General features: G+C 34.2%; 1 protein-coding gene across 1 annotated transcript in view; it reads left to right on the top strand.

Moving 5' to 3' along the window:
- LOC150079370 (uncharacterized) overlaps positions 1 to 17,183 on the top strand; it is a 65,914-nt gene that overhangs the window by 27,934 nt on the left and 20,797 nt on the right. Inside the window, exon 7 of the mRNA XM_090383042.1 lies at positions 3,656 to 3,800. Coding sequence (XP_090239168.1) covers positions 3,656 to 3,800 — 145 coding nt within the window. The remainder of the gene's footprint in view (positions 1 to 3,655; positions 3,801 to 17,183) is intronic.

Raw genomic sequence — 17,183 nt, 5'->3', positions numbered from 1 at the left:
AACCAGCACTGTTCAAAACCGCGCTGTGCGAGGTATTCCTGTACTCCTATCTAAGATGATATAAATCATTTTAGATATGAGCATTATAATTATAGGTATACCTTTCCTGATGATAGGATTAAGTTCTTCAAAGAGGAGTCATTAAGCAAAACTTTGTTAAGTATATGGAGATTTCTTATATACTCCCACATTATAATTATAGAAGCATTCCTTGGGGGGAAAAAAAAAAACATATGTAGCAAATTTTAGATATAATACAGTTACAATGAAAAATAGATCTATCTAGCACAAAACTTCTATTGCTGATGTTATTTAAAATATGAGTTTTTTGATACTACCAATCTTTTTGTAAAATAGCTGGTATATCATGTTTTTTTTTTATATATATATATATCCTTGTCCATTCTCCTGTTTTTTTGTATGTTTTCATCCTTCTCAGCAGAGATGGCCATTCCAATTTCTAAATGAGTAAAAGCTTCTAACATTCATTTTTTGGGATACAGCATTAACATTTCTTCAGCTTTATTTTGCATTATTTGAATTTAAGGAGGGTTTTTGATGTCAAATCCTCATGTGATTCAAGTAAATTGACCACACTGGCTTCATTGACATTAAACCAAGCCAGCCTTTTTTGCAGTTTCCACTATGTACATCCTGTGCTTGCTCTTCTAACCCAAGGCAATTTTGGGTACACCCAGGCTATAATTTTCTGTGGCCTCAAATCATATTTGATGTCCTAACTTTCTTCCATGCTTGTTCCTTTCACAACCAATTTAAAAGGGACTCTTAAAGCTAAGAAAATAAATGAATCAAGTAAACACAGAACAAGAAAAATAGTATATTTTCTAGATTCATTTTTTTACTTAGATTGGTATGCTACTGTTTGTTGGTAAGCTTTTTAATATTTCTGAAAATTATGTTATAATGAAGTTGGTTGGCTATTTGGTATTTAATGGAACATTAGTAGCTAAGGCCATAATGCACCAAGTCTTCATAATAACGTGACAGCTATTACCACCAAACACTGGTGGTAATTTTAAAGTGTTGTTATAATGAAATATCATTGAACAAAATATACCTGCACTGATTTTTGATTTTCACACTTTCTTTTAATGTAATTTATAAAACTAAGCAGCAGAGACTTATTGGCAGAATGCTTTGGCAGTAAGGAATCACAGCATATAACAACATTATTACTACACTAAGCAGAATATATAACTATATATATATATATATATATATATATATATATATATATATATATGTATGTTATGTAGTTATGTACACAATGTATTACATTCCAGGTACATTATGAAATAGTAATAATAACACAATTTATAATGACAATAAGAAAAAATCAACAATTTTTATGCACAAACCAAGAGTAAATATATCTCACAAAAAGAATTCTTCTGCTCCTATGCTTATTTCAATGACACTCAAATTTTTGGACAAGATCACATATCTCTATTAGGGATTACCCTGGCTTCTGATCTCTCTCGGCATAAGCACATCACAAATATTGTATCCTCTGCATCTAAAAAACTGGGTTCTCTCTTTTGCTCATGGCATTGCTTTTCTTCCAAACAGCTGCTCACTCTGTACAAATCTCAAATCCATCCTACCATTGAATATTGTTTCCACATCTGGGGCAGTGCCCCCAAAATCTCTCTCAGGCTACTAGACTCCATTCAAAAGAGAGCAGTTAGGTTAATCAATGTGATCCACCTCTAAAAGTCTTTCCACTCTCTGTCTCAGAGACATTCTGTTTCTGCTGTATGGTTTTTCTGTAGTATAAAACAGAACTACGATGCTTTTTCTCTAGATACTTCCATGGAGCACTGTTCTTCTGAGTTGGCTTCTATAATTCCTACTCTCTCTCTCTCTCTTTTAAACTACTGCAGCTAGTTAGCATTCTTTTACTGTCCAACTTCAAACTCACAGAACTAATGTTCCCTCTTCCTTGTTTGAGCCTTCCATTTCCGTTTTCTGGATTAACCTCCCTTCATACCTAGTTCCTGAAAATTATAATCTTCAGAAATAATGTCAATAAGTATCTTCCCAACCCTTCAACCCATGCATGGTACTAAGTACTGTGGGTTCTAATACAAAGAAAACAAAGGCACTGCATTTTGTTTCTGCACATGCCAAATTATCCAGTGCTTCAGATACAATATATGGACAGCCTATGTAATGTGATATGTATGTGAAAAAAAAAAAAAAAAGGAAAGAAAGAAACAATAATTACTACAATTCCACTCTGAATTTTAATGAAATATTGGATAGGTCAACAAATTGCTAAAAATGCTAAATGCTAAATACAAAATTACATAAACTCACCCATTGAGAGTTGAGTTATTACAAACAGATGGACATGGTGAAGATAATAAGCACTTTATACACATATATGCTAGTACACCTAAACATTGATGTAGGTGTGTTGTAAAGAGCACAGAGCATCAATTCTTATAGCAATAATAAAAAGCAAACAAAGTTGCAAATGGCATCATTATTTGACCTCATATTGTGAATCCCTTCATAAATTTCCCTGCTCATTACACTTAAAATAAACAATACCTACCAAGCAGAGAAGACTACTGTTTATTATCAGTTCAGTGGCACCCTAAGCATAAAAACTAACAACACAGTTGTGAATTGATTCCACAACATGAGATGACAAAAGGTATACGAAACTGAGATGTTAGTTATTTACATAGCTATAAAAATATAAGCAAAAGAGGTGTGCAAATGGCATCAATATTTGAAAATCTCATACTGCAAATCCTTTGTAACAAGTTGCCCTGAATGGAAGAACTCGAATGTTGTCAGCTCTTACAATGAGGGTGTCTACTCACCCACTAACAAGTTGATAATCAAAATTGTGCCACCTGGGTGGTGGGACACTCAACTGAGAATTCCAGAGAGTAACTGATTGCTGGAATAAACTTTCACCTGATGTTGTGAAAGTGGTCAATTTGAAATCCATAATGAAACTTGACTTAAAGATAAGTGTAGTTACATCACTGTTTTGAAAGTGGAGTCAAGTCATGCCTTGGTTTTTGGTTTACAAAACTGCCAGTTCAAGTATGTGAAACAAAGGAACCATACACCTGTAATACTGAAAAAATTAATTTTGCTACTCTAAAAACTTTGCAATTTCAAACTACTGAGCTTCAGAACACTCCAAAATCCCTTAACTAGTTAAGAAAACATAACATTCTAATCCTGAAACTGTTTTTGTCAGATAATGTATACTTGATCATTTAATCTTTATTGATTCCATTACCAATGATCTACTAAAAACTAAAGGGTTAGAATGCATGCTGAATGACAGTGGAAATCTTTAGATAAAGCTTCTTAGATTTAAGATTTATTCCCATTTTAAACGAGCCAAAACATCCCTGCCACACCTATACAAATGTGTCAAAACTATTTTAACCTGTTAATTGCAATTAGTTATTCTCTATTTTTAGTTGATCTTTAACCTTAGCATTAGTATTGGCAAATGATGCAAGGAAGTAAGCTTATACAGCATCAGTCATATATATAAACTGCATTTCCTCCCACAAACATTTGTATTCAAATTTCAGTTTGTCATTCAAATAGCTAATTTACGGCATTAACCTATTACAATTTTTCTTACTATTGCTATTAGGCTGAAACTAAGCTACATCAATCTATGACCGACTTGATGCATACAGATCCATCCTTTCAACCTGAAATGGACTCTATCCATACCCGACATTTCATCATATGTAATGAAGGGTTTCACTTAGTAAAGGAACACAAGAAACGATGCTGTAAGTATTTCTGTCTGCTAATTCTGTCCATAAGTTTGCTTATGACATATACAGTACTATACTCTTCTTTCCTTTTGACAAACGTTTTCAAAAATAAATAAAACATACAGTTCCTCCAGCATCCATAAACTTACACTTTTCCCTTTTATGTGTCAATATCTTTCTTCTAACTATTAATGTTGTATAAATCTCAAAACTGTCCTAACATAGAATATTGTTCCTATATCCAAGATGATGCACCCAAAATTCTGATCAAATAATCCTTGACACTGTTCAAAAGAGGACAATCATATTAGTCAACTTCCCTGCCCCAGTTCTTTTACTTTGTATTCAAAGCTCACAGAATTTGTATACAGACATTTAAGTTTTTGCCACGTGCCTTTTCAAAGAATATTTCCATAGACACTCTCCTTCTGAACTGGCATCTCTAATTCTATCATCCATAGTTTAACCCTAAACTCGGTGACTTATATTTTCTTGTTTGAAACTATCTCCTTTCCTATGTACAGTATGAAGCAGTCATGAAAAGTCAATCAGTCACCATTGGTCATGCAGAACAGTTCCTTTAACGGATCATGTATGACTGTGGTAACTATTTCTGTTCTTGTTTCTTATGTTTGTGCATTACATAAATGTAAATTGTTTTATATAAGTTTTGTTAAGCTGTCCTGACTTTTAGTTTACTACTGTACCTACCGAAATTCAGGTATAATGACATGCTTTCAAGTATAATGACAGATGCTTTTTTGTAGAGACATATGATACTTTCTTGCATCATATGCCTCTACTAATGCTAATAATGTTAAAACAAATTTACTGACTTTTCAACCCATCGATAGACTACAATATAGTTGAACTACCTTTTGTATATATGTATAGTATTCCACTGAGATTTTTCGAAGACTGCGTATTGTAGTTTAATATGCTGTTTACTGCTAGCATGATTGCCATGCTAGCAGTAAACAGCATATTACTCTGAATTATTTACCAGTGTAATAAACCACAGGTCTGATAATTCTCCTTGTACACAAAGTACACCAAAAGTCATTTTTGTATAGTGAAGTGGAATTTAAAACACAAGATGTGGGTTTTCTGAGCTCTATTTCTATTATTTTGAGAGTCCACATGACAATTCAAATAAAAGTTACCTTACCCGGAGAGAGAGAAATAAAAATAAATGAGTGACTGTCAGCATGGCAAGTACACCACAGAACAATCATCAAAATATCTGCATAACAACACAGCAATAAATTATAATAAAGAAAAAAAAAGGGGGGAGGGGTTTAAAACAGTGCATTTAAAGCCCTAGTAATGATGATTAAGAATTTTTTGGCTTTGCCAATGAACACGGTTACCCTTTCAACAAGGAAAATATTCATTATTACAGCTTGTTGCAATGTTTTATAAGATACACAAACATAAAACCATAGTTGAATGAGCTGAGAGGTTAGAAGAAACTTGCTAACATTTGACTTGTATTTTGGTGGGTTGTCCCAGCTTTGGCTTACTACTGTAAGTCAGAGTTGGAACATATGAAGAGCTGATAAAGAAAAATTTACGACATTCATGTTTATTTGCTGTGTAATCATATAAGGTCTTTCATGCATTGTTAAAAAAAAAAAAAAAAACTGTTCAACATGACCAACATTGGGTGACTTGTCCTAACTAGTTTATACAGTACATATGAAGGGCAACTGTTTCAAAGGGAAAAGTTAAGTCAGTGAGTTTAGGATGCACTATGAATGGTTGCTGGCTGACTAATATGGGTTTTCCACCCATTCAATGTCTGAGGCACCTTTTGTTTTAATTATATAAAAAAATTAATTCTTAACTTTTTTTTCACTAAATTGAAAATGGTATTCTGTTAATAATGACTTGCTAAACTCAACAAAATTTTGAAAAAAAAAAAAAAATAAATAAATAAAACAAATGAGAAAAACCAATAGTAATAATAAAATTTATCATATGTTTTAGAATTTAAGGCCACTCATCTCCTAAATTAAAACAGACACGCATAGCATCTGACAGACACAATATGAATGTCTATTTTTGTTAGCTGTTCGCATTTAGCCAGCAAGGCCAAAGCTGTATGGCAAATTAGATAACTCTCGCTGGCATCTCACAAATGATACATGGCAATGGTAGATGCCTGTAAGAAAGATAGATGCTTTTGCTCTTCTAGCACCTTAAACACAAAACAAAATGTTAATTTCTTATAATTCATAGTACTGGTGGGCAAAGGTTATTTAATAGGATTTGATTTGATTTTAAAAAAATAAATAAAAGTGGCATCTATCAGATGCCATGCTAGTGTCAAAAGATTAATAATCCTTTGGCTAAAAGAGAATTTTCTTATATCCAGTTTATAACTGTACTTCCACAACTGAATTAGGTGCATTCCAGTTTGTGCCACCTGTGAAAGAAAAAGATATCTTTATTATTTAATTTATTAAAGCCCTTAAACACTTCAAGTCACTGAAAATGCCTGGTCTTGACATTTTGCAACCCATAAAACTGAAGTCTCTCTCACTTATTTTTAAATTTCAGGCTATTTGTCGCATGGGCATTTTTTGTCATATTACAGGCTAAATTTTGAATGTGGTGTTAAAAATGGATTAAGTATTACCATTTTTATTTTATGATTTCTAAATTAGAATTGTGCACAATCATTTCTTTTTTCTCAATGGAAAGTTGTTCCCCATCTTTGGGTTGGTCTTAAAAATCTCATCACTGCACTTCTGAAATGAACTTAAAGCAACTTCATTTGAAAAAAAAAGCCCCCAATATAAACAAGTTGTATATTCAGTACATGCATGTTTGGCAGTTTTTATTGTGGCACCACATACTATGTTGTGTTACTGGTTTGGCTGAAATACAGTCAACTCTCAGTTTATGAACGAGTTCGTTTCCAAGACTTTGTTCGTTGTGTGTATCTTGCATTTCTGAGCTATTACAATACGTATTGTATACGCTAGCAGCCATTTTAAAGCATTAAAACCATGTACCAAACATTGCATGGTCTATACAATACATTTTATTATAATGTATATATGTGTTATGGTTTATCATATACGGTATGTAAAATAAAATAAGAAAAAAAAAAACAAGATATCATACTTGTTAATTTTAATTAAAAACAGTTACAAAATAGAAATAATGTATTCGAAGACGAAATGCACAAGGCATAATTTCTTATGGGTTTAGGTAATTAACTATAAAACAATGCCTTTACACTACATACATAGCTCAAATTTATGGGTAAACTATGGTGTATCTACACCGATATTATATACTTAAAATAAAAATAAAGAAAATGAGTACAGTAAACCCCCACTATTCGCGGGGGTTCCGTTCCTGAGAAATGCCGCGAATACTGAGTTATGGCTCCCATAGTAATAAAGGAGTTCCGTTCCAAAGTATGAAATATATAAGAAAAACTAGTAAAATTTTGTCTATGTATGTATTATATGTATCTTCATAATATGACTATGTACATAGACAGTACATAGTGAAATGCAAGCATATGGCATCAAAATGAAAATAAGAAACAATTTAATATTAAATGTAATATTTATTAGAAATTTCAAACAAATCTTTCAAACCAGCGCCTTTGCTAGCTAAAAAACTATCCCGCCAGTGCTATCACCAGTTTCGCTCAAGTGTTGATAAAGGAGTTTTGCGTTTTCACAAATGATGAGTGAACTTAATGGAATTTTATTTTGAGTTCGGTCTTGTATCCACAGTTTTAAAGCCTTTTCCATTTTTTCTAATTAACATCACGAGTTACAGAGCAAATTTTTGAAGCAATTAGCGCATTTTCACGGACACATGGCGGATTTTTTCTTCCGATTTTTTGATTGATAGTACCCTTGACTCATTGATTTTATGTTTTGCCACTGAGGAGACAATTTCACCATTAGAAATTTTGTCTAATAACTTAATTTTATTCACTAATGTCATCACCTTCTTTGATCTTTTCATATTTCTCTTGTTATTCGTAGCCATATTTTTGTACGGGTTAGAAAGAACTTGTCCACAATAAAGTCACTTTCTTCCGTTAACACACTCGAAAAAGTCTGTTTTACACTGCAAAACGGTAAATTTATCACTTTTGTAAGTATATCAATTTATAAATTGATAAATTTATTCAATTTATAAGCATATAAATTAAAAGCAAACGACGAAACCTTCCATGACAAGCGCATAACACATACTGAACAAGGAGTAGCGAGAAACATCCACGCCGGGATTTTGTCACCCCTCTCCCCCACCCACTGAGTGCTGTTTTGACCGGGAAAGATAATTTTAGCCACGCCCATGTTTTTTTATGGTGGAAAATGTTCACTGCGCTTTAAAATTCACATTTTTTTTAGGTTTCATTTTATATTAAATCGGCGATCGCGAATACAGATACCACGAATAGCGTGGGTTTACTGTACTAACATAATATCTGTACTGTACTGTAAATGTTGAATACATATGTATTCAATGTTTACTTATCAACATTTTTGTACGGATCTTCATCAGAGTTCATTATTTTCTACATAAGTGACACTAGGTGAGGTAGATGGAAGGGGATCTGATAATGAAGAAACAGCTGGGTTTTCTACTTTTTTAAAATGTTTTTATAGAAGACTGCACGGTTAGTTTCTTTTTTTCTTCAAAAATCTCACTGTAGCATGCTAGACAGTCATAAATGCCTCTTTTCACTTTTGCATCTTCTTCAAAGGTTGCAATCCCTCAGAAATAGATTTAAAAGCTGCAGACATTTTCTTGTAAATGTTCTGGGAGGTTGTGGAATATCAGGCTGTTCTGTTACTTTAGAATTTAGATGCGTCTCTATTTCAATTATTTCATCGGTTATTAATTCCTCAAAATGCGAGTCTGAATGCTCTCTCACATCAAGGTCGAGGTCCATTTTATTGCCCAGTTCAACAATTTCTTCAGTCACGGGTTCTACCGGCTCCTCAAAATCACTTAAATTATTCACATATTGTGAACACAAGTTTTTCCACACACCACTTAAGTTTGTTTCCTTCACATCCCCCCAGGCACCAGAAATGTTTTGCAATGCATTATTTTCTGATAATTTTTTTTTATTTATTTATTTAAATCTTACAATTATGTTCACTATATGTTTGGCATTTCGTTTTATAAGGACCTCTAACTATTGGCAACTTTAAGAAATTTTAAATGAATTGTGATGTTCGTTATAGTGAATGTTCGTAAACTGAGTTGCCTGTAGATTGAAAACTAACTAAATATACAAGAAGATATACAGAAAAGATAAAATATAAATAAACTATTTTACATGGTTAGTAGTGAGACTATATGTTAAAGCTGTGCTCATACTGCCACCTATAGCCTAATTTCTGTATATATTCTAATTTAAAGGTGGCATGGTGTTGCCATGTGAGTGCTAGGTTCTGTGTTCTATCATAATTTTTCGCTGCAAAAGGGTCACCATTATTCAAATCCATTGCATTTGTAGTTCAATCAGTGTATGGTTTGATGATGCACGGATTTGTCTAATGTTTGAAATGCAGTGATTCCTTGACCATTACACTAGCCAACAAAAAATATTTTTTGTCATACCTCTGCAATGAAAATGCGGAGGTATGGCAAAAAAAGAGAGGTCAGAAGAAGAGGTTGTTCATAAATGATCAGGAGGAAATAAACATATGATTCAAGAAATCACCATAAAAAGTTTTTATCAGGTCTACATCAAAAGATGTACCATGTTTAATGTTAAAATAAAGGGATATATACATATAATTCAAGTTTGTAATACAAGAGTAAAAAAATATTATACATTCTCTATAACTCATTTAACTTCGGAAAAAATATAAATCATAGCGAAATAGTTATATTTCAACAATATACACTGTGCTGCCACTTTATTAGGTACACCCCTGCTGTGCACACAAAAGGTTTGTCCCACATTGCAAATCACATGATCACAGTTGTGGATATAAATGCAGCAGAACAACCTTTCTATTATCAGTTACACGTACAAACCATAGCAAGAATGGGGGAAAAATGTACAAAATATCGCAACGGACCACTGGTCGCACTTTGTCGCGAACGCGCTACAACAGCCAGTGGCCACATCGCATACCTTTGTCATCAATGAAGAACAAGAGAGCATGCCTTCTGTGGGCACAGCAACACCAGCACCAGACTATCGAGGATTGGAAAACATTTGCTTGGTCTGACGAGTTTAAGTTCCTGGTGCATCATGTTGATGGAAGGCTCAGAATTTGATGAAAACAACACAAATCCATGGACCCGTCATGTCTGACGACTACTGTGCAAGGTGGTGGGAGCAGTGTTATGGTGTGGGGAATGTTTTCTTGGCACACGTTGGGTCCATTGATACCCACAGATTCAAGTCTGAATGCCACATTGTACCTAAACATCGTTGCTGACCAAGTGCATCCGTTCATGTTGACAGTTTATTCTCAGTCAGATGGTTACTTCCAGCAGGATAATGCGCCGGTGCACAAAGCCCGAATCACTATGGAATGGTTTTAGGAACATGACTGACTTTTCTTTGCTGCAGTGGCCCACTTAGTCTCAGGATCTCAATTCTATTGAACATCTTTGAGATGAGCTGGAAAGGGCTGTTCACTGCAGGCCTATCGATTTCAAGCCATGCATAGAAGAATTCAGGCTGTTTTGAAGGCTAAAGGAGGCTCAGCACACTACTAGGTAGGTGTACCTAATAAAGTGGTAGCACAGTGTATAATCAGCATACCTTTAATTGTCCTTAAAAATGTTTGCTACTAAGGAATTTTCTCTTATATTCTTGCTTACTCTTCCTCACAAGGAACCTGCAGTAATTCCCCATCATTACAGAATCCCAGTGACCTTGGTTCCACTTTTCCATCGTGGAAATATCTTGATGAAACTGCTCCCCTTGTTCATCACTAAAATCTCCCAGATTTTTGGGGAAAAATTCGAGGTGGGAACGAAGTAACGAATTCTCAACGACATTCGACAGCCCATGTTTTTGTAGCACTCGAGTAAATTAGACACCAACATTTCATTCTCTTTCCTATTACCCAAAGAAAAACCACATACTACTACCTTAAATGATCGCCAAGCTGCCAATTCAACCTCCTTTAACTGTGTTTCAAATGCATCGTCTTTCAGGAGTTTCCTAATTTGGGGTCCTAGGAAAATTTATTCCTTAAGTTTGACATATGTTAAATGCTTCTCATGCAAATGTCTTACCTTCTTTATCTAGTCACGAAATTTTTCATGAATCCAAGTTTGATGGGCAGGGGTGGAAGAACTTTGTTTGATTGCACTAAAGGAATATATTTTGCATTACCATGTCCTGGTATAGAACTTGTCCCAATGTTGCCCAACATTATGCTCTTCTGTCGCAAGGGCTGTCCGACAAACACAAAAAACATTTTGTGACCCCCACACCTGCAAACCAAAAAAAGCAAACTAATAATCTTAAGATCACTGCATATGTTCCAACCATAACCCCGGTATTTTATAGCATATAGAACCTTAGACATGCTTTCATGACTTTCTTCCAACTGAATGAAACAGGAATTGATGGAAATCCGTTGCCATTATGAAACAAAGCTGCTTTTAACTTAATTTTGAGGCATCTACGAATAAACTCCATTCATCTGACTTATGCACGGCATTTAGTTCTTTCAGAAGTCCAATAATATCTTTGCAAAAACACAACTGTGCTCTGTAGCAAAATATTTCACATCTTTTTCGAAACACTAAAATCTTTGTTCCTGCTGCAAGTATATTCCACCGCTGTAACCTAGAACCTAACAATTAAGTTTGTTCTTTCAGCAAATTTAAGTCTCTAACCAAATCATTCAACTCATCTTGTTTGATTAAATGTACCTCACTATCTGAATTTACTGGCTGATAGTTGACATCTTGTGAAGTGGAGGCTTCTGGGGAATCCTCAACTTGAACTTCATCATGCAAAAGGTAACGCTTTGAGTTTGCCATGTAACCACTTCCTAAAGTTTGACACATAGATAAAAAACACTTGTGAGGTACCCAAGGTTTGTCTTGATCACTAATTTTACATCCGAAATAAAAAGAATAGAAAAGTTTTGTAATGTCATATATATTTTTTCTTTGAGTCTTTGGGGTAAACTGTCCACAAACATAACAAAAATTGTCTGGATGACTGATACACTTCCCATGTGCCTGCTTATTCATTGTAACACTAAATGAATTTCTGAAATCTTAAATTCAGTTTTGAACACTACAATATAAAACAACACAAATTAAATTTTTATCACTACACAGCACACAGACATGGCAACTTACAGAATATGTCACGATCAGTTAATACTCGGAAAATCTTGGTACAGCCTACAAAAATCCTCATCAAAAACTCTAAGTGTGCTCCCTTCGAATTGTAAATTGTTGCATCGGAATTTGAACCTAAGGTAGAAGTCTAATAATTTATCACAAGAAAACCAAGGCCAGAATTGATTGCTAAAATTAAGAGAATTAGCTTATATCTGTTAAAATAAACCAGTATGTCATAATACTGGCTAGATTATGCAAAACTGGCATATTTCGGTAAAACGTAACTCCCCCTATATTTCATAACTGTGACGTGATGTGAAAATATCATGGCGATTTTCGAAATCCACGCATAAAAATCGGTTGAAAACAGCATTTAAGTTCTTGGAGGTAAAAAATCGTGTTGGCTAGTGTTATTGGGCCTGTAGTCCTCTGCCGAGATGTGGCATAATGGTCAGTCTATTTATTTTCATTTTGTTGATCAAGTAACGTAGTTCATTTCTGTCTTCATTTTAAGTGATATTTCACATAATTTGGACCTGGTGCTACCTTCTGTGTGCCGCTAGATTTCAACTAATCGGCATCTAGCATCTATATATAAAAGAATATTTTGCTTTTTTCACGTCCACACTTTTTGCAAGGCAGGGCTAACTGCTATTGCATCATACTACAACAAAGTGACTGACAATTCTGCCTCAAAGACACTTTTACGAACTCTTAATTTTTATATAAAAGAATATTTATAGTGCTTTTAATTTTTAGAATTTTGCATGTCTCAAGGTGCTCCTGATATATATATATATATATATATATATATATATATATATATATATATATATTAGATAGTATGAATCAGAGCTGTAATACTCAATATGTTCTACGTTGATAATAATATTAGTAAATTAATAAGAGGAGTTTACCTCAATATAGTACGTGGAACACTTCCGTATGATACCCTCCAGAAATTAAAACGGAAAAAACGAAAAAATCGGCAACTTACCGGTACATAAAAGTAAAATATAAATAATTAAAGTAAAATATAAATAATTAAATAATCAATTTAACACAATTCAAAAACAATTAAAATTCAAATTAACGCAATAAAAGAATCTAACGAAAATATTCAAAACGATTTTCCTTCCTGAAGCTGACAATGCTTTTCGACCGACTGTCGTGATCACAGGAATGAAAATTACCGAATCAGGCTAAACCTGCAACTTAAATAGTAAATATGTGTCTTCGCGCATGCGCGTAAAGGTCTACGCATCGGAGATCAAATATGGCCGCCGAACATTAACATGTTTATAACATTATAAAACCTTTTAGACAGGTTATACAATTTGGGATTAAGAATTACGATACATTTAATAATCTTAAAGACTGTAGACTCGGCGACAATGACAATTTATTCTCATTAGATGTTACCTCATTATATACGAATGTAAACGTTGAATACACATTAGATATTATTTGGGATATGTTAAATAAAAACTCGACACCGATTAATTATACGAAGCTGCCTATTAAGGAAATTTTTCACTTAATTAAACTATTAGTTGAGGCTAACTACATCACCTTTCGAGACAAGGTGTACAAACAATTTTTGGATTACCAATGGGTTTGAGCCTGAGTGGCTTAATGTCAGAGATCTATCTCTCAACGATTGAGCAGATACATTTGACATCTTTTCGTCCCCGTATCACATACTATGGGAGGTATTTAGACGATGTTCTAGTTATTACCGATAGTAGTACTATCCAAGACATTTTACATTCGTTTAATAATATTCATTCTAGACTCAAATTTACATTGGAAAGGGAAGATACAAATACTAAGTCATTAAACTTTCTAAATTTCACGCTTACCCGGGACTCGAACAAAATACAATTTAGCATCTATCGAAAACGCACAAACACCGGTATGCTTCTACATTATAATAGCTACCACCCGTTCACCTACAAAAGATCGATTATCTTTAATCAATTTCTAAATGCCTATAAATATTCAACGACGGATTCTGCTTTGGACTCAGAAATACAAATATTAACTAGCAGATTCTTGAACAGGGGTTATCCCATTAACACAATAAATCGAATTAGGGTACAAGCTAAGGATAGGATACAAAATACTGCACCAATCAACAATAGTAATATCAAAAATACTTTATTTCTGTCCCATATGTTGAACAGTGGCACAAACAGTTTAACAGATTCTTTAAAGATACCGAATTTAAAATTATAGCTAGGCCTATACGGAAGTTACACACTATACTGAACAATCGCTCGGTTCTTTCCGCGTTCGCAACACAAATTAATGATCTAGTATACAACATTTCTTGCGGTGATTGCGACTCGTCTTATCAGGGTTCGACGCGGTTTTCTCTTAATATTCGTGTAAATCAACACGAAGCCTCAGTTCGTGCTTCTCGTTCAGCAGCGTCAGAATTAGCCTTTCATGCCATTAACGAAAAACATACTTTTTTATTTAACGAGGCCAAAATACTTAACGTTCAACATAATTATACGCGACTATTAATTGCAGAAACCGTTGAAATTAAATTACACGAGAATTCTGTTAATGTTCGGCGGCCATATTTGATCTCCGATGCGTGGACCTTTACGCGCATGCGCGAAGACACATAATCACTATTTAAGTTGCAGGTTTAGCCTGATTCGGTAATTTTCATTCCTGTGATCACGACAGTCGGTCGAAAAGCATTGTCAGCTTCAGGAAGGAAAATCGTTTTGAATATTTTCGTTAGATTCTTTTATTGCGTTAATTTGAATTTTAATTGTTTTTGAATTGTGTTAAATTGATTATTTAATTATTTATATTTTACTTTAATTATTTATATTTTACTTTTATGTACCGGTAAGTTGCCGATTTTTTCGTTTTTTCCGTTTTAATTTCTGGAGGGTATCATACGGAAGTGTTCCACGTACTATATTGAGGTAAACTCCTCTTATTAATTTACTAATATATATATATATATTCAGTTTTTTCAAACGTTTCTTAATAGTAATAGAAAAGAGAAAGATTGTATCAGAAAGGCTGAGAAGAAAAGATCTTCGGTACGAAGCAGCACTTAGAAATCCCGATGTCGAAGAAAACAAAGCGATCATTGAAAATAAAATAAAAATACGAAAATAATAAGTTAAAGGCTTCAGAATTAAGAAAGGAAAGATACAAAAAATGAAAGGCGTGTAGTGGAAATAAGGAAGAAATGTTTGGTTTGTGAACACATCACAGGTGACAGAGTTGGATTGAAAGCATATATTCCACGGATTTATACGCATTCAAACGAAGGGGAATATAACTTCATTTTTCAATGAACACAGCTTCCTGTGAAATTGACAATAAACAAAAGTCAAGGTCAAATATTATCTAAGGTTGGTGTTGACTTAACACCACCATGTTTTTCGCATGGACAATTGAAGGCAGCTAAAAATCTCTTTGTAATAATGGAAAACGAATCAAAAATGTTGAAGAATGGGGTGTTGGGGGTTCCCCCACTAAAAAATTAAAATATAAAAATTTATAATTCATGTTTGTGTGACACAAGGCAGAAGGAAGCGACCTTCCGATTTGTATTCTAAAATTTTTGTTATTTAGTATTGTATAAATTGGCCTTTTCTAAATTATTTTTAGGCATTTCTGCTATAATATCTTTTATCTTGATTTCCCCCCCCCCCCCCAATTCTTGTTTTATTATACATGGGTCTATCTTTACTTTTACTCTACCAGTTTGCCATGCTACTAGCATCTGTTTCATTTATTATTTTTTTAAAGTTTATTATAAGCATGCTGCTGCTTATAAGTACAATATACTGCTGCTACATGCTGCTTATAATAGTAAAATAATAAGAGGAGTTTACCTCAATATAGTGCGTAGAACCCTTCCGTATGATACCCTCCAGAAGGTATCATACGGAAGGGTATCATCTGGAGGGTATCATACGGAAGGGTTCTACGCACTATATTGAGGTAAACTCCTCTTATTATTTTACTAATATTATTATCAACGTAGAACATATTGAGTAGCACAGCTCTGATTCATACTATCTAATGCTGCTTATAAGTACAGCAAACATTAGTGGCTGCATTGCAGCCACTATTTGCTGTACTAATTTTCTTTCTATTTCATCTTTTCTACCTTCTTGCATATTTAGTTAAAGTTTTCAATCTATATATATATACACACTGCCCAACCATCAATATCTCAATACTCCTCTGCTGATCATTGTTCACCCAAGCACCACACGTCAGACAACTATAAATATGCTTGCAGGTTTTCAAGGAGACAACAGTGAAATTGTGAATGTGAGATGCTGTGACTGATGAAGTTAAACTTCCAGAGCAGAGTGATAATAGGGTGCTACAAAGGCAATCATTCTCTATGTGCCATTTCAATGACACTAACAATTCCTCGGCCAGTGATTAATGATGTGATCTGCAATTGAAGCTGGGTAGTGCTGAAACCATTGTGAAATGGCACAGAAAACATCTGAAGTTCACAAAACACAACACGAGTCCTGCAAAAAATTGTCCACTTGGAATGAAGGTTGACAGTGGTGCAGCACACACTGGTCCTCAGCGAGATAATTGGGACACATCAGAATCAATAGTGTGCAGGATTCTATAAGATATGGGTTACCATGGTTCTGCAGCCATCCACAAGTCATTAATTCTCTGACTAATGCTAGCCACCATCTAGTTTAGAGTAAGGCCTATCATTCTTGGACCGTAGACCAATGGAAAGCTGTGCTGTGGAGGGATGAATCACAGTACATGGTCTACCAGTCTGGTGGTTGGGCCTAGGTGTAGCAGATGCCCAGAGAAAACTACCTGGTTAATTGTATCATCCTCAAAGTTTGGCAGAGGCAATGTGATGACTGCTGTTTTTCATGGTTTGGCCTGGGACCATTGATTGTTTTGGACAGTAATGCATTAGATATGTTTGGGGAAGTCCCAAACCTGTATCCAACAGGGCAATGTTATATGTCGTGGACTGGTTTGAGCATATGGGCATCAAAGCTGGACTGGTCAGTCTAGAGCTCCTGACCTCAATCTTATAGAGAACCT

This window comes from Mastigoproctus giganteus, chromosome 10 (genome assembly GCF_048544385.1).
Source record: "Mastigoproctus giganteus isolate SK-2022 chromosome 10, ASM4854438v1, whole genome shotgun sequence".
Classification (NCBI taxonomy): domain Eukaryota; kingdom Metazoa; phylum Arthropoda; class Arachnida; order Uropygi; family Thelyphonidae; genus Mastigoproctus; species Mastigoproctus giganteus.
The sequence above is the reverse complement of the archived record's forward strand: the minus strand, read 5'-3'. Positions and strand labels throughout refer to the sequence as shown.